The sequence below is a fragment of the Phoenix dactylifera genome, chromosome 1 (genome assembly GCF_051530095.1).
Source record: "Phoenix dactylifera cultivar Ajwa chromosome 1, Ajwa_hap1_PhDact_Kaust_v1.1, whole genome shotgun sequence".
Lineage (NCBI taxonomy): Eukaryota > Viridiplantae > Streptophyta > Magnoliopsida > Arecales > Arecaceae > Phoenix > Phoenix dactylifera.
Window position 1 is genome coordinate 7,473,569 of NC_143190.1, and position 25,398 is coordinate 7,498,966.

Consider the following 25,398-nt stretch of genomic DNA (forward strand, 5'->3'; position numbering starts at 1 on the left):
TAACATAAATATAGTCCTAATTCATTAAGCCATTTAGCCATGTAAATAGATAATTTCATAATAATAGTATAATAAAACAACTCATCAAACCAATCATACTATTGCATATGCATAAATCATGCAAATTTAATAAATATGGTTTCAATTTCAAGTGTATAAATTTATTAAGCCATTTAGCCATGTAAATAGAGCATTTTGTAATAACAGTACAATACAAGAAGTCATACAACCAATCATATTGTTGTATATGCATAAATCATGCAAATTTTATATATTGTTGCATGTGCATAAATCATGCAAATTTTATAAGTAGCCATATCATAGTATAAAACAATACTCTCAAACTAAATGCTAAGGTCTTATACCCATGATGGGGTTGTAATAGACGGGATACCATATATATCATTTTTATAGAAAAATGCAACTTTTTATAGTTTAGAAATCATAATTCATAAATAAATCATTAATAGCAAAAGATTCATGAAACCATGCTATTTGACATAAAATATGAATTATTCATAATTCATATGCTTGATCCTAAATTTTCAAGAAAATATTGGATCAATCATGTCAAACATAATATCATAATTTCATAATTTTATAATTTCATAATTCATATAGTTAAATTTGATCGGTAATACAAAACATTGTAAAGAGTGTCAGGGTTGCTTATCTCTGTTCGTCCAAAAATCACAAGGTTCAATAAAAATTCTTAGGGGACTAAAATGGAATAGATTAGGCTTCATACCCAAACTAGGGGGGTAGTGGAAGGACTGGCCAGATGATCACAATGGAGTCGGTCTAGAGCCCTCTATAGTGGTCCACCCAGGGGTACACAAGGAAGGAGATAGGACCCTCAAAAGAGATCTAAAGATTAGGTAGAGAAAAAAAGGATTCAACATGGGGATGGAATCTCCTTTTTTGTGGCAAAATATGAAAGCATGTGCCCGTGTTGCTAGATAGAACAAAGGAAGAGGAGGCTTCACGGCTATAGCTGGCCGGTGGCAGTCCACCACGATTATAGAGGATGGCGGTGCAGTCGGAGGTTTGTAACAGGTGGCAAGGCACGGTCGGTAACGGTAATCAGCGCAAAGAGGTGCAAAATCACATTGGAAAATAAGGCCGACCAGGGGTTCTTTTGGCTTGATCATTTTTCAGGCCCTACCCTGCTCGTTGGTGGCTAGAGCTCCGGTATAGGCCAAGGTCGGCATGGGGGAGAGGCCGAGGGACTTGGTGATGAATGCTGGCGGCAGAGACAACTGGAAAGAGGGAAATCAAGGTCAAAATAGGGGACATGAATAGGGGGTTTTCTTCATTGATTTTTGGTGGATTTCTTGGCCAATGATGAACTCCAACCCAAGCCAAGATGAGAAGGATAAGGAAGAAGATAGGAGTCTTTCCTAGGCTCTGATGAGTGCAGAGGTCATGGATCTAGCGAAGATAGAGCACGGCAAGCTCGCAGTAGAGATAGGGAGAGACAAGAAAGATAGAGGGGGAAGAAGAGGAGAGAGGGAGAGGAGGAGATTCATGGTGGTCATGAAAGCCGAGGAAGAGAAAGAAATAGAGGGAGAAGACCGGCGATTTCGCGGTCTCCTGTTGCCCATCTTCCCAAAATGGTGAGAGAAAATTGACCCCATGGAGGAAATCCACCGAAAATGAAAAGAAGGGGGTGGGGCCCCAGCGAAATCATGCGGTCTTGCCCTCTCTTGCTCGACGATTTCGGCTAGCTAGGTCAGATCCTCCTAGCTAGCCCCAAGCTCACTAGGCTAGGTGACTTTTCCATCCCGACAGAGTTCGGCCGAGTCCAGAAAAACAATTTATGATGTGACTAGTTTATATGGGAATCTAGAATCACAATGTATGTGCTCATTTTTAAATTTTTTTTGGCACACTAGAATTTGTTTAGTTGTTGGATGCTACATATTTTATGCATTATTTATGAAATTATCTCGTTTTTGGATTGGTTGGTGGGATCTCAACATCTATAATGTTATCAATAAATAAAAGATGGAAAGATGGAAGAAACTAAGGCCGAACCAGACCAAACCGCTCAGTTCGGCCCATACCGAGCCGACCTGATGGAAAACTAGGTCGGTTCTCCTATTGGAGTCAGTTTCGGCTCCGTACCGTTCTGAATCGAACGAAACTGGTCGGAAAAGGCCAGAACCTGACCGAACCGAACGGAACCAGCCTATAACGGGATTGAACCGGCTTGGAACCGGTCGGTTCTGTTCGAACTCTGTGCGAATCGTCCGGTTCGCATCGAGTCGATTCGGTTTTGAATTAGGCCCCTTCCTTTTTCTTTGTTTGCTAATTAAAAGATGTTGGGAAGGCCCGAAAACGCCTTCCGAACATCGTTTCTAAGCTTTCCGGCTTTCTCCCTTCTCCTTACGGCAAAAATCACACTGATTCAGTACGATTGAAGGAAAATCCAAGCTTAAATAAGGTGTGCTTCCTCTTCCCTATCTCATTCCCACAATTGTTTTTGGGAGCTTGAAAAAATAGCTCGAAATTTGCAAAATAAGGAGAGATCATGACAAAATTTTTGATTTGGGCTTGATTTTATTATATATTGTAGATCTATGGATGATCTATATGATGACATAAAAATTTTTACTTTTCGGATTATATATTGTAGATTTATGAAAAATCTATGGATGATCCGGATATCTACAAGAGATTTCGCCACTCGACGAGATTTTAGATATCGATATGTATGTTGTACTTTAAATATATATAATCGATTGTATTATTTTATATTTTTTACCTCACTACTTGATTTGAGGATATTTCATATTGCTTCTTGTAGCATGCAACATCTCACTAATTATTTTATGATTTGTATCATAGAAACATCAAAAACCATAAAAAAATATAAAAAAAGTCAAATTAGACTTAAAATCATTGAAAAAGATAAAAAAGATTGATTACTAATTAAATCAATTTGAAAAACTTCAAAAAAAAAAATTGGGTGTGCCGGTGTGGAACCGGCACGCCCAAGTATACCGTGTGTTGGTACGATACCAAGCCGGTACCGTACCTACATGTCCGCCAATTGGTATGGGTCTCAGTACCTGTTCGGCGGACCTTGGAAGAAACCTTAACCTAACATCGAAAAGTCAGAGTCCATCTTCCTTAAAGGAAGAAAACTCGTTGTAGTAATCAGGTACTCAAACAGAGGGGAGAAAAAGATGACAACTTCAAGAAGATACTAGCCTGATGGTGTCCTATGAACAACACTGAGGGCAGGGGCATGAGTCAGTTGTTAATATGATCAAATACTGAAGCCTAGCTGTTAGCCAACTCTTGCAGCTTCTTCAAGAGTATGGCTTTAACAACAGCTTCTTCAAGAATATGGCTTTAACAACAGCTTCAAGCAGCAAATTTTCGCGATATCAGTAGAAGTGGCATAATTTTGATTCATCAAAAATATATATCTTTCAGAAATGCAGATGAAACTAAAGAAAGAGCTGCTCTGGTGCATTTGCATTAGCCCATTGCAATGATAGATCCACATTTCCATTTTCTAAATTCATCTCAACCCAATGCAACCCTCTGGAAATTCTAAGATTTTACTGGCTGACCAGCAAAAATATATATGTCATAGTTAAACAATGAGAAAGTTGCCTAGATCACCTTCCATAAATAGCTTCCTCGATCATTCTATGGGTACGTTCGATTTTCTTAGGGAACCTTAATATAATTTTTTCACTGATCAGTAACCTTTTTGAATTACAATATTACATTTTGTATGGCTTGGCAAAGAGATCTGCCAACTGGTCTCTATGATATTTGTTTAGGAATGGATTTTGCTATTTTTACAGTAATTATGACAGTGTTAGTTGCATATGTCCTTCAAAACAAAAAAAAAGTATGAGAAATCTTCATTAAAGGCATCTGCGCAAACCAGTGACACAGGTACTCTGGGTCGAACCCCATGTCAAGGGTGCAAAGTCTTTGTCAAACAATTAATCCATCTCCATCTTTGAAATCAATATATCAGAGCAGAAAATTTCTTACTATAGTTGATGTATCAATTCTGATATGTGAAATGGTTTTTCTGTATTGTTTATTTATTGTTTTCAAACAAAAGTACAGTTATGCGGGTATTTAGTGATTTGTTGTATGCTTCAACGGTTTAAAAGCAAATTGCTAAAGAAAATAAAAAGGCGATTAGATTACAAAAGAAATAAATATCAGAAAATAAACTAAATATGCCAATGCTTTATTTCGTATTCGTCTTTGCCCTGTGCTTCATTCTTAAATAAAAACTAAGAAATCTAGCCATTATTTCAAATGTTGAAAAAATGATATAGTAGATGGGATTTGAGATGAGATTTAGAATTTGGAAACTACTGGCCTTTACGTTTAACAAGTTTACACTTTATAGATTATAGAACATCTAGCTGCAAGTAGTGGAGCAAAGGCACACTCATACCTTTTTCGCTTGTATAGGCTTAAGCTCCTTTCCATCCTATATACTTTCAAAAAACAACCCTAATGTTGAATATTGAGAACAAGGTACGCCGTCTAGGTACCAGGCCCCATACTGGTGTCATACTATCATAATGTCAGTATAGTATTATACATGGCCGGTTCGCACCCCATACCGTGTACTGGTATTGAATCGGTACGGTACGCCTCGTACCGCCCGAACCTTGACTAAGGATGTGGTATTTCAGTATTTTTATTGTTGATACTGAGTAACATTCTTGTTTCATTTATTGAGTCATGTTTTCTTTCAGTGCTATCTGGCATAGAAAGGTGGATATTTGTTACAGTTTTCTCTTAGCTTTCATTGTGTTTTCCCCTTTCTGTTATTTTGGTTTTTTCCTTTGGTTCCAGAAATTGTTTGCAAATAACTATTAATCAAACTTTCCATTGAAGATTTACACTCGATGCATGTATTTTATGTGCCTCAATTGTTTTTCATTAACCAGTTTGTTACTTTTCTTTAGATAACAAATCTTATGCGGAGGAAGATGAACAGCTTGCTAGGGCTTTGCAAGAAAGTTTGAATGTTGACTCTCCTCCCCGCTCTAATGGCCAGACTGATCAACCACCGCAGGTTTTATTTCCCTCAGGCTTCAGGTACTTTTTTTCATGGAGTTGGTTGGCGCACTCTGTTTTATCATATGCTTAATACCTGCAATATCTACTTTCTGACGAGAAACCAAGATGCATTTGTGAGGTAGATATTCTTGGTTTGTTTCTTGTGTTTTTAGGAATGGATTTTCTTGTTCATACTAGTTAGTGTTGTAAGGAGGTATATGGTGCCTAATAAGTTGTATATGCAAGTAAATGAAAGATAAGGATCGACTGAGCTTTAAAACCTTCAAAAAATGTTGACTGCCAGAGCACAACAGTGGATGTCTAATTTTAATTCATAGTCCCCAATGCTGGTGTAAATATTCAAGCGCTACAATCGTGCTTTTGGTGGGAATCTTTGTATTTGGGTGCCGCTATAACAGAACACTTACCAACCTGTTACTAAAGTTTATGATCTATGGCAAGATTTACATGTATCAGAAAAGAATCATAAAACAATGCATTGGCCGTGATATTATTGTTGTCAAATATGATTTTGATTTTTTAGCCACGATGTTGCATTGCTGGAATCTCTGTTTTTTTTTTATTGGTTCACATAAATTGCCAAGTTGGATGAAATCTATAGAACAAATGCTAATAGCTATTTTGCTCAAAAGAACAAATGTTGATAACCATTGAATATCACCGTTGGATCTTATATTGACTCTATTTTAAAATTTAGTTGTGAGAAATTAAGTGAACATCATAAGTTTGACTCCCAAAGTTCAGGGAAATCAAAGTGGTATTGATTTTAGGAACCAAGATCCTATCCTGGTTATTCCTTATCAAGGTATAGGCCCCCAGATAGCAAATTTTACATTGCAGGATGTAATTTCATAACACGTCATCTATATCATCAAAAGGGAAAGGAAGGAAAACAAAAAAGCAGCATATTTGAATTATCAATGTTATGAATTTAACTAAGTGATTTTGCTCTAAGCCTTAAACTTCGCCAAGAAGACTACTGTTGTGTATATAGAGCTGGATTTATGGATCAAATCATGATTTGTTAAAATTTTAGACTGTTCTATGTCCTATGAAGTATGTCAAACCTTCATGAGTTATTGCCAAATTCATGGTCTAGACAAAAATGTACATTAGTGATGAGGTAGACTGATTATATCATTTATGAATTTGGAACTTGCGCAACTAGGAAGCAACCTGACCTTACAAGGTTTCCTGGGAGTTGCAAAGTCAGAATGAAGCAAGAAAAGGCAGGGATTGTAGTTAAAAACCACATTCATCTTTGAGATACAATATCTATACTATATATAAAAATGACAGTTTTGAATCAAGGAGTATTCCTTGTTGATTCTGTCTGTCACTTTTTATACCAAGAGTACCCTTCCTATTTATCTTAAAATTTATTTTTATCAACCCACTAGCTGTGCTCTCTTCCTTCTTTTCCAATCAAATTGAACCCCTTCATGAAACTCTCAAACATGTTGGACTCAATATCTTTCTCTAATTCAACCCCAAATAGATTGGACTTTTTGATTTGACTCCTAAAGAGGTTGTACTCTATCGCTTATACTCTTTTCTTGTTTCCCTCCGACATGCATTGCACATGCTCGGTTACTACCATGAGCTAAGTAGCTTTCCAATTCCCATACACTTTTGAGTGTCAGTGTCACATTGGAAAACTGGCATCCTGTTTTGGATGGAATCATATACACGTATAGCCCAACAAGAAAAAATTGATCTTTTGTCTCACCTCAGTGTTGTAATGTTTCTCGTTTTCTTGTAACGAATAAGAAGCATCAAATTGGATTTCACTGAAACAAAATCTTGGTGTAGGATATGTGCTGGATGCAAAAATGAAATTGGTCATGGGCGCTATCTCAGTTGTATGGGATCTCTTTGGCATCCAGACTGTTTTCGTTGCCATGCGTGCAATCAACCAATATCTGATTATGAGGTAAGGAAGCTAGTTCACAGTGATTATCATCCTTGAAAAGCTTCAAGCTTATTATTTTGTTTTTTGGGCACAGTTCTCTATGTATGAGAATTTCCCATATCACAAGTCTTGCTACAGGGAACTTTATTACCCAAAATGTGATGTCTGCAAGCACTATGTAAGTATTCTATCTTTCCAAATTTATATTCAGCTATGCCATTTGCTAAAATGCAGCACTTTCCATCTTTCTCTGTTATAGACCCTAAATATATACATCTATTTAGTGTTAAATATCAGTGCACCTGAATGGACTAATATTTCTTATTCTGAGCAATGTAGAATTCCTTTCAATGATTGTTATGTAAAGTACAATAATATGGAATTTGACCAAATGTAAATTATGTTTGGCAAAACATCCACACCTATTTTATACCCTTGGATAAGTACTGTGTCTCCCTGTGGTGTTCGCACCAACTTAGCATTTTTTTTTAAAATTCATGTGATCATGATATCTCAGCATCTTTCAGAAAGCGTGGCCCTAAACCGAGCGGAATGGCCGAAAAGGACTCATGCAGCTGACCCAAGCTAGTTTGGGATTAAGACTTGGTTGAGTTGAGCAGAGCTGTGATTTTGGATTCCTAAGGGTGAAACGGGAAGAAGAAAGACCTGAAGGTGGTAGTCAACATTGTTAATGAGCTACACCATTGGCATGGTCTATGTAAACCATTTGGACAATTGCTTCAGTATCATTTTTCTATAACTATAATAAGTAATTTCTCTGGTTTGTGTGGCTTATCTTTTTATCATATGATAGAAGTACTATGAATTGCAAAAGTCTTGCATCATCCATTAGACTTTTTTCCTAACTTTTGTCTGTCATTAAAATAAAATGAGTTGTACTCTAAATCTTTGAAGTAAAATATATGTACGTTTTCAATTTTAGAAGCCTGCCTAAGCAAGAAAAAGCTGCCCTGTGTCATCATTTGTATTTATCCCCAATGAGATAGAATTGTAATGCCACTGATTGCATTTCCAGAAGTTCTGTATTCCTCAACAGTCAACACTAGATAACATCATCTGTGATACTTATCTCTGTCTATGCTTTTAATCCCAGTTGTCATTGTAATCCGTGTATCACTTATATGCTCTGCGGAGTCTTTTGGATTTATGTGTGTGTTATTTGAATGTTTTAAGATTGCATGCTTCTAAAATTTGAGTGATATTACTTACATGCGTATAGTTTCTTTTTACTGCTTAAAATTTGTGTTTTATCAGTCTGTCATCATGATTTTTCTTGCAGATTCCAACAAATCGAAGTGGCCTTGTTGAATACCGGGCTCACCCTTTCTGGCTACAAAAGTATTGTCCCTCACATGAGCTTGATGGTACTCCTAGGTGTTGCAGTTGTGAACGAATGGAGGTTGGTACAGATACTAATTTCAAGACCACTTTTCCGGTCTTAGATAATCGATAACACTAATATCAAGTTATGTTGCCCAGTAGATACAACCCAAGAGGGGGGGTGAATTGGGTTTTATAAAACTTTTAAGCTACTTCTAACACTTTTCAATTAATTATGCTAAGTTGTATAGTTGCACAGTGGAATTTAAACTTAGCAATAGGTTGATTTATCGAATGAGACTTGATTAAGTAAATTTGATATGCTTGCAACTAAAGGATGCGCGGATAAGAGTTAAGCATGCAATTTATCTAGGTAAGTAAGTGAGCAAGATAGACAATGACAAAAAGCATCACAAACACAAAGGACATATAGTGGTTCGGTGCACCCCAGCACCTACATCCACTCCCCAAGACCTCTTGGGAATTTCACTATAATCCTACCAATTACAGCCGGTTGTTTTTTACAAGCTCACAACCCAACTTGTTGTTTTACGAGCGCACAACGAACTCGGTCGGTTTTCCCAGGCTCACCGACTAGAACCACTCCGATTGTTTTCCCGGGATCACAATCGAACCCTACTCGTTGGTTTTACCCTCGGCTCACCAACAAACCTAACACAGTTGGTTTTCCCTTTGGCTCACCAACAAACCTTACACAGTTGGTTTTCCCTTTGGCTCACCAACAAACCTTACACAGTTGGTTTTCCCTTTGGCTCACCAACAAACCTTAACCCCTTGATTCAATCCCTTGATTGAATCAAGTTACAAGATATTAAAACAAAGTATAAAACAAAACAAAGCTTCTTAAACAAGCAAATATGACAATATAAACAAATAGAGTAAAGAGAAGCCCTCAAACGAGTTTTGAAGATGAAGGAGCTCGGCTTCTTCTTTACTTGACCCTCTTCTGATTTGGCACGAAGTAGAGGATCACCGAGGCAGCACACGGATGGAGAGGAAGCTTTGGGATTCACTTGGATGCTCTTCTTCTCTCTATTTTACTTTGAATGGCCCTTTTGTGCTTATGGGAGATTTTCCTTGTAATCTCTTTGGAATCTCTTTCCTAAATGATCTCTCCCACTTCCATAAGTTCTCCCCTAGCTCACTTCTTGTTTTTATAGCTTTAGATGGCGTGGAAACAAGAATATAGCCGTTAGAGACAAAAATAGAGCCGTTGGACACAGTCTGCACTTCCTGACAATATTACCGTTGGGATCGGAGTCGACTCGCGCGATCAGGAGTCGACTCGCCTGTTGCAGGAGTCGGCTCGTGCTTTACTGGAGACGACTCGGCCACTGTTCCAAATTTGAATTAAAGTGCATGCCTTGACTGGAAGTCGACTCGTCTTAACCCGGAGTCGACTCGCCAACTTCTGGAGCTGACTTGGCAATTTCGGAGTCGGCTCATCCACTGAAGTCCGTGGATCCAATTTTGAATTTTGTCCTCTCGAGTCGACTCGACTGTCCTGGGAGTCGACTCGAATCTCAGAGCCCGAACTCCCGATCCTCTGTCTTTTGGCTCGTCCAGTCTTGGAGTCGACTCGAACTTCCTTGGAGTCGACTCGGCTCTCAGTTTGCGAAACTTGGTCTTCTGCCTTTTTGATGTGAAGCTGTCTTGGAGTCGACTCGAGCTGTCTGGGAGTCGACTCGAATCTTAGAGGCAGTAACTTGGTTTTCTGTCTGTTGATGGTCGCGGAGTCTCGGAGTCGACTCGTGCAATGCGGGAGTCGACTCGAATCTCAGAGTCCCAAAAACGCTCTCTGACTTTTTCCTTGTGTTCCGCTGAGAGTCGACTCTTGCTTTCTTTGGAGTCGACCTACCAACCATCGGAGTCGACTCGCGTTCCACTGGAGTCGACTCGAATCTCAGACCCGAAAACTGCTCTCTGACTTTTCTGCCTGTGACTCCTAGGAGTCGACTCAAACTTCTCCGGAGTCGACTCGGTAAACATTGGAGTCGACTCGAAATCCTCAGGAGTCGACTCGAAGACTATTCTTTTGAATTTTTCCTTTGATTTTACTCTTCCAAATTGAATCCTTTGAACTTTAAGCTTGGGCCAATAAATTGTAGCTTTCTTCCAACTTGAGAGCTTTGGAGGCCTTCTTGTGTTCTTCCAACTTGCTATGTTCCTTGCAAAATAAATATCTTTCTCCTTGCAACATAAACATTAGTATCTATACTTCAAGGTTTTGTGATCATCAAAATCAATCTATGAATCAATCTTTGGGTCATCAATCTCCCCCTTTTTGATGATGACAAAACTTGGAGTATATGCAATATAAAAGATATTGATTTCTAGAAGTAATACATAGCTAAGTTGCATGAGGTAGAAAACATATATATTTAAAAACATACTTCATGATAATGCTTTAGATTTAATCAGCTTAACACAATCAACATATTTAAATTTTAAGCTGATTTGTATTCAATTCAAAGTAATAAAGCATTCCGAGTATATAGCATATACTTAGATATTTCTCCCCCTTTTTGACATCATCAAAAAGATAGTGAAACATTAAGTACAAAGATCAGAGCAGAACACATCGAGTGTGAATTCAAGAGGTTTTTTAATTTGATACCACAGATAGTTTTCTAATCAAGTGTAGGTGGAATCTTCCTTAGGTTAATTCAAGAAGTACCACAAATGATATTCAAGGAAAAATATGAGTGGAAATCTAACCTCTCTTCACTAAGTATGAAAGCTTGTTCATTTAAGACCTTTTGCCCAATCTATTAAGTATTTTATCAACATGAGAGCAATTTAATTAATTTTCAGAGTAAAAGATCAAAACTTATATATTTGGAAAAACATATCATCATGTTGGATCATTAATTCTTAATGACTTCAAAGTTCTTTTATGATAATAAGAGCATTGGGGCACAAATACCAAAATATGAGTTTATGCAATTTTTGATACATCTTTGAGCTCTTTTAAAGACTTTCTTTTATTCCTTTAGAAAATAAGCACAATTTGATACATAAAATAATGAATTGGCACAAAATAGAAGTTCTAAAGAGCAAGCCAATTAAAACTCATTAGTGAGGTTCAAAATAGATTTTCTAAGAGATACTCAAGAAAATTTAATACATTGTTCTCCCCCTGTTTCATTAAATTAGAGGCTCTCAAGATTTGTAATTTGGTTCATGAGTGATGCATAAGATATACTAACCAAATAACACGCCTCAAGGTGTATCATAAAAATTTTCAGATTTAAGTTTCAGATGATACATATTGGAGAGTATTAGGATTACTTTTCATTTAGTATTCTTTCTCTCTCCTTTAGCTATAGATTTATGCAATTAAGTCCAATAAGACCTCTCCTTCTGAAATTTTCTTTCTCCCCCTCAATTGATCATTCCATTTAAGAGTTTAGAATCCTAAGATAATGTTCAATAAGATTGTCAATCTCAAAAATATATTTCAGCTTATTTTCATAAGACTCAAGGTTTGAGACAAGACAACCTTTATAGAACTCATCTCAAGGTATAAACTTATAATTAAAGCAAGTATTGTAACATAAGGAGGTTCATCAAAATCAATCCATAAAAATCAAGGTATGCATCAAAATAAAGTGTCTTTGGGATAGGATACTGAATATCTAAAGCTCCCCCTCAAAAGATGCATTCTTCTTTAATCATTTTAAATTGTTGAATTTCAGATTTTAGTGATAAACGTGAATAACACTGAAATTCTGTAATATCAAGAATGTAGAGTGATCTAGAATTATTCAGAATTTATAGTAATCACTCTTTCTAATCCTTTAAGAACAAGTTATGCTTTCTCCTAATCTTAGAGAAAATGTATAAAAGTATTAATCAGAAAATGATTCAATTAAAGCTCAATTTCTTTCAAAAGCATTTACATTTTCTTTCTTTTAGAGTCATTTGAGTGAACTGAAATATTTCTAGTTTTAAGATCATTCACTCTATTGATATTCTGATGGAAATCTTTAAGAATGTAGGAGAGAAAAACATATAGATGATCATTGAGTTATATATATTTATAGAACTCAATTTCTTAATCATAGTTTTTCACCAATGTATTCATGAAACACAATAAATCTTTTTAATATCAAAATAAAATCATATATTTAGAAATTTTTGTTTGCAATCAAGATCATCGAAAGACACATCATTTGGACCAATATTAGTACACTTTGAAGATAAGAAATGATATGTTTCGGATGCGTATCGGAGCAATCAACCAAAGGCATCAGAATTAATTCTGTTTTTCTTACATTAAGATTTTATTTAGAAATCATATTGAGTTTAAGCTTGTATACAAAATCAGATTCTGAATTACATAGGATTTTCAATTGAGGCTTTCAAAATCATAATTTGAGATATGTATCTTCCACATTATAGCTCATCTTAAATCATTACGATTGAAAATACATATTTCAAACATATAAGAGCATATTCAGAATCTTTGTATTAAATGTTGAGTTTTGGTACGAATTTGAACATTATATACCAAATTTAGGCAAGTTGAAGGATAGAACAGAATCAATTTATTTTCCCTAAATAGAGATATCCTTCTCTTCTCCTTTATTCAACTTTCAGGTTTTAATGATGATTGTTAACAACCAATCTGAAAATTTCTTTTCAATAATGCCAAACAAAAATTTTATGTAATATTCCAAACATTCATCAAGTTGTCCAAGCATGGAGCATTACAAAATATTGAGAACCCATAAATCAAGACATCATACCATATGCAAAATATATCATGTGTTGAGTCATGCATTAAAATACTAAGAACAAGCATGTCAAGAATCAAAATCTATTCCTTTTCAAATAAACTCCCCCTATTTATATATAATCTTGCACTGATTTCATCCTTAAAGTATGTTTTCAAGTGTTTAAAAAATTGACTTGATTCTTCTTATATACTTTTATTAACTTTGTCTTTCATTTTTACTTTCTTATGCTCTATACTCTATTTGCTCCCTATCCGGTGGAGTTGGGAAGGGGCACGAGGTACTACCACTAGCCTCCCTCTTGTGCCGTCCCTAATATGCCCTACACCGAATAGTTGGGTCAAATAGTGCCGGGTACTACCACTAGCCTCCCCATTGGCACCATCCCTATGATGAGCAATATAGAAAGGTTAAAATGTTCACTCCAAACTCTCCCTGTTTGAGTGTAATTAATTATAGATTTTATCCCTTCCAAATGTGCCGAATATATTATGCTTGTTTTGCTTTTCCTTAAGATTGAAGTACTTGCCTTTGCTCAGATTTTTCATCTCTTGAACAATGTCCATTTTCTTTTCTTTATCTCTCTCTCTTTTTGTCATTCTCAAGTAATTTACATGAAAGAGTAGAATAAAGAGATAATCTTATGTATCATATAGATGTATATTATGCAAACAACATTTTCATTGTGCTCAAGGATTCATAACTTCTCACAAGTTATTTTACATCAAAATTTTAAGCATATACTTGTGTATTTCATGGTTATGACATAGGCAAAGATATATTTTAGTTTGGGCAAACCATGAAATAATTTCTAAAAGTATAAGTCAGTCAATACACATATAGACATGATATCAAAAATTAATAATTAAAGAATTTAATCATGCCATAATAAGGTTTAAGTTACTGACTTTGCTCAACTAATTTGTGAGAAAGGTATCTAAATTACCTATTCATTATATGTTCTTCAAGCCAAACTAGATTTCTTATGTGTGAACTTTTGGCTGAAGAAAATCCTTTCTCTTGTTTGCATGTGAATCTTTAGTGTATCTTACATGAAGATATCCTTCAAGTTGAAATTTCTCATTTTTCTTTCTTGAAGGAAGGTCATTAGTTTCTTTAAGATACAAAGCATTCATCCAACATATATATTTTTAACTAGATGACTCAATATAAGATATGACAATAGTTGCATGTTGAGTCACTTTACTCAAGAGATTGCCTAAATATAAGCAAGCACATATCACTTGAACTAAAGAGATAGATTCATTAACCAAGATAGTTCAAGGACAAGCATGTGAGGCAATAGACAGATTTATCAAGGTCAACTCAATTTAGTTTAGATTCTATTTGCTTAAGATAATTATCAATAAGATGTGTTAACTAAGTTTTAATCAACTTATCTTAAACGTTTGTTTCTATCAAAATTCAGATTATGACGTATTTGTTATCAATAAAATATGATTAATTAAAGTTAGATTGAAGTCTTGCACAAGGTCACATAATGAGCATACAATCTGGTCTACTAGCTGTATAATAAAATAATTATTCTATCATGCTTTAATACACCTTTAAACAATAGATCTACTTTGCTCATCCTTTACAATTTCTACAAGATGGGGTCATAGATATACCTTCTTCACGCCAATCTTCCATAAGAGTTTTCTTGTGGACTAACGTTGGTCAATGAAGATCCCCTTTCCTGTTTGTCTTAATTTGGAGTTTGAGAGAAGATGTTAATTCATTCATCATATTTCAAACTCACCTTGCAATATAACTATTCATATAAATTTTCATTGGTAGAACAAAAATGATGCCATCAATGTGTGCTATGAGCAAGCAAGATATCATAGATTCTTCTTTTTGATGCATAGATTTATCACTATTACTTTCTATCAACAAGGTTACCTAAGCTTTTATATATCAAGCTTTTGATGCTTGTTTTAAATCACATATTGCTTTATCATATATGTAATGTGTAATTTTTAAATATGGTGGTTATTTGACATAGATCTACTTTTTAATGAAATAACCACATAGGAGTGAATTCTACACATTCATTTGACAGAATATAAAGCTCATGAGTCAAGCAAATGATAGTGGTGATCTTTACTTTTAATCATGCAAGAATCAAGATCTATTTCATCTTTTCTTGATTCAGTCTTTTAGTAGTTATCAATTTTTCTTCATTAAGTGCATTTCTGAAAAACTCAATTTTGTTATAATTATTAACAAGTTTTCAGATTGTTATATGTAAAAGATTAACCATATATAATTTGATCTTAGTATCTTGACAATAAGTCATTAGTCTCATAGAGAATAAGACGACTTGATATTTTTGCAACTAAAATCTTTTCATTGAATATTCTATATGCATTGCTTGATGAATGATATCCAAGGATAGACATATCTCTATCAGATTGGGCATTATTTATATCAAGCATAACATGTACGACTGAAAAATATGAAAGATATGCAATGGTTCATTTTCCATTTTTCAGAAGATCAAAAGGAGTTTTCATCAAAAATAGATCTAATAGAAATCATATGTATGACAAGCAGTGATGATAGCTTTTTTTTAAAAAATCATTTAAGTAGATGACTATCATACATAATTGTCTTTTTCATTTCTTCAAGAATTCTATTAATCCTATTTTACTTAAGGTGTCCTTGGTGCTGAAAATATTATTTTTCTGTGCACAACTTAACACAAAATTGGTTTTCAATTACTATGCCATGATTTCATAGTTTGCAAACCTTTATCATTTGATCGCTTTTTGTGAGTTTGTGCCAATGCAGAAAATATTTTAATTTGAGAGCCAAGAACAAGGCTAATGTAAGCTTTTGAAAAATTAGTGTTGGAAACAACATCTCTAGATTTAGAAATTATTTTTGTTTGTTTCCTTAGTTAGCATGCATAGTAAAACTTTGACCTTTAAGAGGATAATCTAAGTAAGCCTATGGCAAGGTCTTTTGAGATTAAGTACATACTAGCATGAGCTGATTTCATATGCCAAATATGGTTTCTTTAATCTTGGTATTCATAGTGCATATATTCAAAAGCATACCAAGTACACATTATCATATCTATGATCAATAAACAATAATGCCATAGATAAAAACTCTCAATCAAGCATATAGAGAATTCATAGAGTTATTCTTAATAAGTTGATTAATCATTTAGCACCTTATCCATTAGTGAGTAAAATGAAATGATTTGATTATATTTCCAAAAGTATTTTCTATATCACAAAATTGATCACTACTAGCAAATCATATCAAATACTAAAGCACAAATAATGATGAGATGCAAGAATTACTGATTTCATTATTATTTTTTGTTAATAACTTTTTAAGTTTCTTTATGTTCCATGGGTACCTTGGTACACCTATGTGTACATCCTCATTTTCTCATTTTGGGTACCCAAGCTTGCTTGAGTCCTTGAGAGTTAGGACATATGGTTCCTTTTGGAACCCATATCTGTTTAATAGTAATAACTTTACCATTTGATTTAATTATACTAGAACGATAGGTAAAGTTGTTATTCCCATCCTTTTCATTTTTGAAATAAGTTATCTTATTTAATGGTTTGCTTGGTAAATTGATAACCTTCTTCTCTAGAGATTTATGGCTAAGTGAAGGAGTCAAGCTAAATTTTGATTTATCAAAATCAGCATGTTGGCTTTCAAACATCATTTTTAATCTTTCTGAGCTTACGGTGAATTTGTTAATGCAAGATTTTAATTGATTAATTTCTTCGCTTAAGTTTTGATTTTCTTTAATTAAGCTATGATTTTTCTGAATCAATTCTTCTGAAAATGACCTTAAGCATTCATTTTCAGAATTTAGTTTCTCTTGTATTTCATCATTAGAATTTCTTTCTTTTAAAATTTTCAGATTTAGTTTCTTAAGATTTTTATTCTTTACAGCTAATTTTCTACATTCACCATACAAATCATGAAAAGCATTTAATAATTCATCATAAGAAAATTCTTCTTGAAAATTATTTGATGTAAGAGTAGATTCAGTTTTTATCTTGTCTTCTTGTGCCATAAAGCACAAGTCAGTTACCTCTTGTAGTTTCTTGGAGCTAATATTATCATTGTCGCTCCTAACTTTTATTTTCTGGCTTGACTCTTTCTTGGTCAAGGCTTTCTTCCTTTTTATCTCTTTCTTTCCTTTCTTCTTGCTTTCTTTTCTTCTTTGTCTTTAGGAAGCTGATTTGCCTCGGAGTCGACTCGGACCTTATTGGAGTCGACTCGGTGAACTTGAGAGTCGACTCTGAGATACTTGGAGTCGACTCGACTGAGGGAGATTCAACACCCTTTTCTGCAGTCTCATTGTTAGTATATATTTGAAGCACATGTGAGCTAGTCTGAGATTTATCATAAATATTTTCTAAAGTATCCCAGATCTCCTTAGCAGATAAGCATGCAGAAATTTCATTAAACTTCGTTTCTTGAATAGCACAATATAACATGTTCATAGCATTAGCGTTCAATTGTGCTAAGTCCTTTTCATTAATAGTTTGTGAGAGTGTGTGAAGGTCATTTGTTATGATTTTCCATAAATAATAGTTTTGTGATTGAATAAAAATGCGCATGCGTATTTTCCAATGTGTATAGTTTATGCCATTAAATAGTGGAGGTGTATCAATTGATTGTCCTTCTCCTAGAAAACTATCTATTTGACTTGTCATGATCTTTGGCTCTTGATCGTGAGATCAATAATTAAACTTAGAGCACCTGCTCTGATACCACTTGTTGCCCAGTAGATACAACCCAAGAGGGGGGGTGAATTGGGTTTTATAAAACTTTTAAGCTACTTCTAACACTTTTCAATTAATTATGCTAAGTTGTATAGTTGCACAGTGGAATTTAAACTTAGCAATAGGTTGATTTATCGAATGAGACTTGATTAAGTAAATTTGATATGCTTGCAACTAAAGGATGCGCGGATAAGAGTTAAGCATGCAATTTATCTAGGTAAGTAAGTGAGCAAGATAGACAATGACAAAAAGCATCACAAACACAAAGGACATATAGTGGTTCGGTGCACCCCAGCACCTACATCCACTCCCCAAGACCTCTTGGGTATTTCACTATAATCCTACCGATTACAGCCGGTTGTTTTACAAGCTCACAACCCAACTTGTTGTTTTACGAGCGCACAACGAACTCGGTCGGTTTTTCCAGGCTCACCGACTAGAACCACTCCGATTGTTTTTCCGGGATCACAATCGAACCCTACTCGTTGGTTTTACCCTCGGCTCACCAACAAACCTTACACAGTTGGTTTTCCCTTTGGCTCACCAACAAACCTTACACAGTTGGTTTTCCCTTTGGCTCACCAACAAACCTTAACCTCTTGATTCAATCCCTTGATTGAATCAAGTTACAAGATATTAAAACAAAGTATAAAACAAAACAAAGCTTCTTAAACAAGCAAATATGACAATATAAACAAATAGAGTAAAGAGAAGCCCTCAAACGAGTTTTGAAGATGAAGGAGCTCGGCTTCTTCTTTACTTGACCCTCTTCTGATTTGGCACGAAGTAGAGGATCACCGAGGCAGCACACGGATGGAGAGGAAGCTTTGGGATTCACTTGGATGCTCTTCTTCTCTCTATTTTACTTTGAATGGCCCTTTTGTGCTTATGGGAGATTTTCCTTGTAATCTCTTTGGAATCTCTTTCTGATGCAGCACCAGTGCGGGGGAAGAGAAGAAGAAGGAAGAACAAGAGAGGAAGAAGGAAGAAGAGGTTCTAGAGACACAGGAAGAAGAGAAGGGGAGGAGGAGGAGGAAGAATAAGATCTGGGGGAAAAGAAATTCTTAATTATTCATTAAACCCTAATCATGAAAATAGTTCCCTATATATAGGGCCCAAATACACAACTTGCATAAACCCCCCTTACACAGAAATAAATCCTAATGAACCCACAAATAACACAAATAAGCCCTAAAATGCAAATAAGCCCAGAAATAAAATAAACCACAAATAAACCCTAGAATGCAAATAAGCCCAAAAATAAAATAATAAAATAAATATGCAAATAAATGAGTCTGGCTCAATCCGGGGGCTCAGGATCATCTGGATGAAGGGCTCTGATGTCCCCATCAACTCCTCCCGGGTGAGAAAAACTCGACCCCGTCGAGTACAGGTCTGGCCGGCTGTCGTACTGCTCCAGAAGATCGGGGTCAATGCGCTGCAACTGTGCTTTAGAAATCCACGTCACATCAGACTTTGGTCGACCTTTCCACCGAACAAGATAACGTTGGTAACCACCGTTCCTGCTTGAAATAACCTGCTCATCCAATATATGTTCTATTTGTTCTCTGCGTGCATGAAATTTGGGAGGTGGTGGCTCAACAGCAGGTAATAGGGCAGGGTATCCAACATAGGCAGGTATATCAATAAAGGGGTCAGAAGGCAGGAATATTATCTTTTTGTATGAGACTAAATCTTCAATATTAAATGTCGCACTAATCCCATAGTCATCAGGAAGATCCACAACATATGCATTCGAACTGGTTTTCTTTAAGATTTTGAACTGTTCTGCACTACAAATTTGCAATTTCTTAAACGTTTCCGAAGAAAGTCGTGCAAACCTAATTCTTATCATGATGTAATCTCTTTCACTTAACTCATTATAACGTCTGTGTAAATCAGCAAAGGATTTATATTTTAAGTTATTAAAGTGACTACAATTGCTGATTTCTCGATGCAATGAATGTGGATGTGATACAATTGATTGTGCAGACTCAAAGACTCTATACTGATGAGACATGAAAAATAGGTCTATGGGTTGCCTAAGTTTGTAATCATGCACTACTTCGAATGGACTCATACCTATGGACTTGTTAACCGAACTATTACATGCAAACTCAACTGTCGGTAACATTAAATTCCAGGTCCTAGCATATGCATTCGGTCTGAGCCTATGATGTAGAAGGTTGGGCAGAGATGCTCCGGGAACTAGATCGATTGCGCGTTGGATATCATGCATTGGAGAAAGTGCATCCGGAAGATCATCAGGGAGTGCATCAGGAAACTCCTCTAGAAGGGAAACTACTACCGGGGAATGTTTAAGGTTGGACTCCGCATGGGTAACTTTAGCTACAAGTGCCAATTCAGATGATTGGCTCTCAATATCTGTCACTACCTCTTCCACAGTTGTGATGTGAAGTGGCTTGGTTGTACTTAGATCACTAGTCTCCCTTTGGGAATCATTTTGGACAAAGTCTAATTCTGTAGGTTCGTCTTCAAAGTCTTCTTCATAGTCTTCTATATTTGGTTCATAGACTTCTTCGACATATTCGGCCTCTTGGTTCCTAACTTCTGGTTCAGTAATCGGGTAGGTCTTAGTGGAACATTGGGGCGCTATATAGCCGAATTGTTGACACCTAGAGTATTGAGTTTGGTGCCTAGGAGAGTAGGGAAGGACTACAGGTGGTGCGACCAAACCGATTTTAGGTTGGGCTGTAACAGGGGTTGGCGATTTAGGGGTCCTAGAATGTTGCACGAGCTCACGGATCTCTTGTCTGAATTCTTTGTATCCAGCCCGTATGGCAACGATCTGTTCTAAGACAGACCTCAAAATGTCGGAATCCAAGGTAGCTACAGGGGTTTTAGGTTGATTGAAATAGTACTCCATATCACTACAGGTTGGCATGCAATGATGACACTGGGTGAAGATGTGAAATGCAGTGTCACTAATGAAACCCTAATAAATATGATGCAAGATCAAATTTGATGCAGGACAACCTACTAATGCAATCTATTATGATTTCAGAAATCAGCAAGTCTTCACAATAATAACTTAAAATTTAAATGTTGCTGATTTTTACTTTGGTTATTCAGAATTAAGGATTAAGATTATTCAATTTAAGAAATTAGATTGCAATCAAGTAGTACAGTTGTTCTGATCCTAAATCAATCTGATCGAAGAATGTTGAGAAGCATCCAGTTGTTAGGGTGTGCTAATTTAATATTTAGATTTTAACAAGGCAAATAGGATGGGTTTGAAAGTAGGGGTTCTATGTTCTGAATTTTGACAACAATATAAATTTTCAAGTATATGGCTATCATGCAAGAGAACTAGAACATAATTAAATGAACAAATCCAAGAAAAATGGAAACCTATCACCTGTGGCGGATGCAGTCAACCAGAATGGTGCGTTCGAGGTCTGGGGCGACTATCAGAAGCGAAGTGCAGCTGATGGGCTTGAAAAGGGAGGAGGGAGGGGTGGTGTGGCCCCCCTGGAGAAGAAAAGGCCCGTTGAAAGGGGCTCTGCAGTGGCCCGGCCTGCTGACTTGGGCTCGTGAGAGAGAGTCGGGGCAGGCTCCTGCTGCGTGGGCCTGGGTCGGCCCGTGTTGACTTTAGAAGGAGGGTGGGAGGCGCGTGGGATCCGCCAGATAGGAAGGGGTTTGAGGGGAAGAGGGGCGGCGGAAGTTGACAGGGGTTCGAGATGGGGACGGCCGGCGGCGGAGCAGAGGAGGCGGCAGGCAGGTGGCGGCGGTCTGGTGCAGCGGCAAACGGAGGGCAAGCCGGAGGCGGCGAGGGGCTTTGGTGGAGGGGACGGCGATGGGAGTTCGGAAGGTGGCGGCGAGGCGGAGGCAGCAGTGGGCGGCGTGCGATCGGAGAAGAAGCGGTGGGGGTGGCGAAGGCGGCCAGGCGGAGCGGCGTGGTGGAAGAAAAACTCGGATCGGCGGTTGCGAGGGTGGCAAGACGAAGGCGGCGCTGCGGTGGAACGGCGACGGCGGTCGCGGCAAGGACGGGCGGCGCTGTGGACGGCCGCGGTGACGAAGGCAGACGAAGGCGGTGGCAAGGCGGCGAGGCGGGCGGCGACGGCGGACGAAGGCGGTGGCGAGGGTGCTCACGGTGAGGAAGATGAACAGGTACCTTCTTTTTTTTTTTTTTCTTCTTCTTTTTTTTCTTTTCTTTTTTTTTCTTTTTCCTTTTCTCTTCTTTTTTTTTCTTTTTTTTTTTTTGCACGCACGTGCGGTCACGTGCGGAGCTGTTTTGGGGACCCGGGTTACCGGATTCGGGTTAACGGGTTTTGTGACTTACCCGTTAATCCTTTCTTCAACTTCCCGATGGTTTCGGGAGAGGGTTTTCCGACCCTTGCGGCGGCGGCTGCGGGGTGGGGCGGCAATCACGGGCGGCGGCCGGTCACGAGCTCCGGCTGGTGGCGGCTGCGGACTTTTGGCGACAGACAACGGCCGGCCACGGGTTGTTCCACGGCGGCAGTCTCTTTTGCGGACCCGGCGCAGGCGGCCGGTGGCAGACGCGGGCGGCTCGGGTGGGGTGCTCGTCGGCAAAGTTTGACGGTGGGGAGGCGGCGCAATGCGGGATGATGGTGGCCTCGGGCACGATGACGGGTGGAAAGAGGAGCAGCCGCAGGGGTTTCCCCCTTCTTTTTTTTTTTTTTTTTACTTTTGTGCGGGAGCCGAGAGAAGCTCGGTGAACCAGGGTTGTTCCCCTCTGTCCCCTTTTGTGCAAACTGAGAGGACAAGAAATCCTTTTTTTTTTTTTTTTTTTTTTGGTGAGCGGACTGACAGAGGGAAGGGGCCTGTTCTTGTTGTTGATGGTAACCGAGGGAAAGAAAAACTGTTGATGGATCGGGGCTTTGGCAATAGAAGCAAAACCGATTGCTCTGATACCAAGTTGATGCAGCACCAGTGCGGGGGAAGAGAAGAAGAAGGAAGAACAAGAGAGGAAGAAGGAAGAAGAGGTTCTAGAGACACAGGAAGAAGAGAAGGGGAGGAGGAGGAGGAAGAATAAGATCTGGGGGAAAAGAAATTCTTAATTATTCATTAAACCCTAATCATGAAAATAGTTCCCTATATATAGGGCCCAAATACACAACTTGCATAAACCCCCCTTACACAGAAATAAATCCTAATGAACCCACAAATAACACAAATAAGCCCTAAAATGCAAATAAGCCCAGAAATAAAATAAACCACAAATAAATCCTAGAATGCAAATAAGCCCAAAAATAAAATAATAAAATAAATATGCAAATAAACGAGTCTGGCTCAATCCGGGGGCTCAGGATCATCTGGATGAAGGGCTCTGATATCCCCATCACTTTCCTAAATGATCTCTCCCACTTCCATAAGTTCTCCCCTAGCTCACTTCTTGTTTTTATAGCTTTAGATGGCGTGGAAACAAGAATATAGCCGTTAGAGACAAAAATAGAGCCGTTGGACACAGTCTGCACTTCCTGACAATATTACCGTTGGGATCGGAGTCGACTCGCGCGATCAGGAGTCGACTCGCCTGTTGCAGGAGTCGGCTCGTGCTTTACTGGAGACGACTCGGCCACTGTTCCAAATTTGAATTAAAGTGCATGCCTTGACTGGGAGTCGACTCGTCTTAACCCGGAGTCGACTCGCCAACTTCTGGAGCTGACTTGGCAATTTCGGAGTCGGCTCATCCACTGAAGTCCGTGGATCCAATTTTGAATTTTGTCCTCTCGAGTCGACTCGACTGTCCTGGGAGTCGACTCGAATCTCAGAGCCCGAACTCCCGATCCTCTGTCTTTTGGCTCGTCCAGTCTTGGAGTCGACTCGAACTTCCTTGGAGTCGACTCGGCTCTCAGTTTGCGAAACTTGGTCTTCTGCCTTTTTGATGTGAAGCTGTCTTGGAGTCGACTCGAGCTGTCTGGGAGTCGACTCGAATCTTAGAGGCAGTAACTTGGTTTTCTGTCTGTTGATGGTCGCGGAGTCTCGGAGTCGACTCGTGCAATGCGGGAGTCGACTCGAATCTCAGAGTCCCAAAAACGCTCTCTGACTTTTTCCTTGTGTTCCGCTGAGAGTCGACTCTTGCTTTCTTTGGAGTCGACCTACCAACCATCGGAGTCGACTCGCGTTCCACTGGAGTCGACTCGAATCTCAGACCCGAAAACTGCTCTCTGACTTTTCTGCCTGTGACTCCTAGGAGTCGACTCAAACTTCTCCGGAGTCGACTCGGTAAACATTGGAGTCGACTCGAAATCCTCAGGAGTCGACTCGAAGACTATTCTTTTGAATTTTTCCTTTGATTTTACTCTTCCAAATTGAATCCTTTGAACTTTAAGCTTGGGCCAATAAATTGTAGCTTTCTTCCAACTTGAGAGCTTTGGAGGCCTTCTTGTGTTCTTCCAACTTGCTATGTTCCTTGCAAAATAAATATCTTTCTCCTTGCAACATAAACATTAATATCTATACTTCAAGGTTTTGTGATCATCAAAATCAATCTATGAATCAATCTTTGGGTCATCAAGTTAGTTATTGAATTTTTTAAATTGGTTTAGTATAAAATTACTATTCTGTAATTTTCTTGTGACTTATATTTGCCTTAACTGAATTAATGGTCACTGCTGAACTGGCTCTAATTGATAGTGCTTGTTGTATCATCTGTTTGATGCTGTTATAGTCTGCTCATTTTCTCCTCTCTATTTTTCAAAATTTCAGCCAAGAGACACAAAATATGTGACTTTGGATGATGGGCGAAAACTCTGCCTGGAGTGTCTGAATTCTGCAATAATGGATAACAACGAGTGCCAACCTCTTTACCTTGATATAAAAGAATTTTATGAAGGTCTGAATATGAAAGTGGAACAGCAGATTCCATTGCTTCTGGTTGAGAGACAAGCCCTAAATGAAGCCATGGAAGGAGAAAAGAATGTGAGACATTAAGTATTTAATTACGGAACTTGGTATATTCTTAGCTAAAATTTCCTTATTACATATTGACTATAATTGCTTCTTCATGTTTTTCTACCCTTGAGAACAGGGGCATCACCACATCCCTGAAACCAGAGGTCTCTGTCTTTCGGAAGAGCAGACTGTTAGCACTGTAAGATTATTTTAGCATTGTCAATTTAAAATGTGGTCATAGTCATTCTTGAAAGAAATAAGCTAGTTTTGTATTTGCATTATTCAGAATCACTGATGAGAAAAATCTCAATCAGATTTTACAAAGGCCAATAATTGGGCCTGGAAATAGAATTATAGATATGTTAACAGGGCCATACAGACTGATTCGACGGTGTGATGTAACTGCCATTCTTGTATTGTATGGTTTACCAAGGTATTGTTTACTAACTTCCACTTGTTCTATCCAATTTCATTATGACTCTGTTTCTATTTGTATTTTGTAAAATTTCATCTAACTTTTGCAAGGGGCTCTTGCATATTTAACTCTAAAGCCTATATTGTTTTTTAACTGAATGCTGGCTCGAGATCTTTGAGCAAGATGTTTGAGGGAGAGACTGTTATTTGGCATATGCTTTATAGTGCTAATTTCAATTATTTCAGCAAGATG

At 37.6% G+C, this 25,398-nt stretch overlaps 1 protein-coding gene across 18 annotated transcripts in view; it reads left to right on the forward strand.

The window, feature by feature from the left end:
• The window catches only part of LOC103720783 (protein DA1-related 1-like), a 34,263-nt gene that overhangs the window by 6,531 nt on the left and 2,334 nt on the right, over window positions 1–25,398 (forward strand). For 17 of the 18 annotated variants that reach the window (XM_088719539.1, XM_008810667.4, XM_008810672.4 and 14 more), the window contains 7 exons: window positions 4,959–5,091; window positions 6,886–7,006; window positions 7,080–7,163; window positions 8,286–8,405; window positions 24,546–24,758; window positions 24,868–24,930; window positions 25,046–25,164. In XM_088719539.1, the coding sequence (XP_088575665.1) occupies window positions 4,959–5,091; window positions 6,886–7,006; window positions 7,080–7,163; window positions 8,286–8,405; window positions 24,546–24,758; window positions 24,868–24,930; window positions 25,046–25,164 (853 nt within the window). Of the gene's footprint in view, window positions 1–4,958; window positions 5,092–6,885; window positions 7,007–7,079; window positions 7,164–8,285; window positions 8,406–24,545; window positions 24,759–24,867; window positions 24,931–25,045; window positions 25,371–25,398 lie in introns of those variants that run through there. The other variant, XM_088719599.1, reaches the window with a different exon arrangement.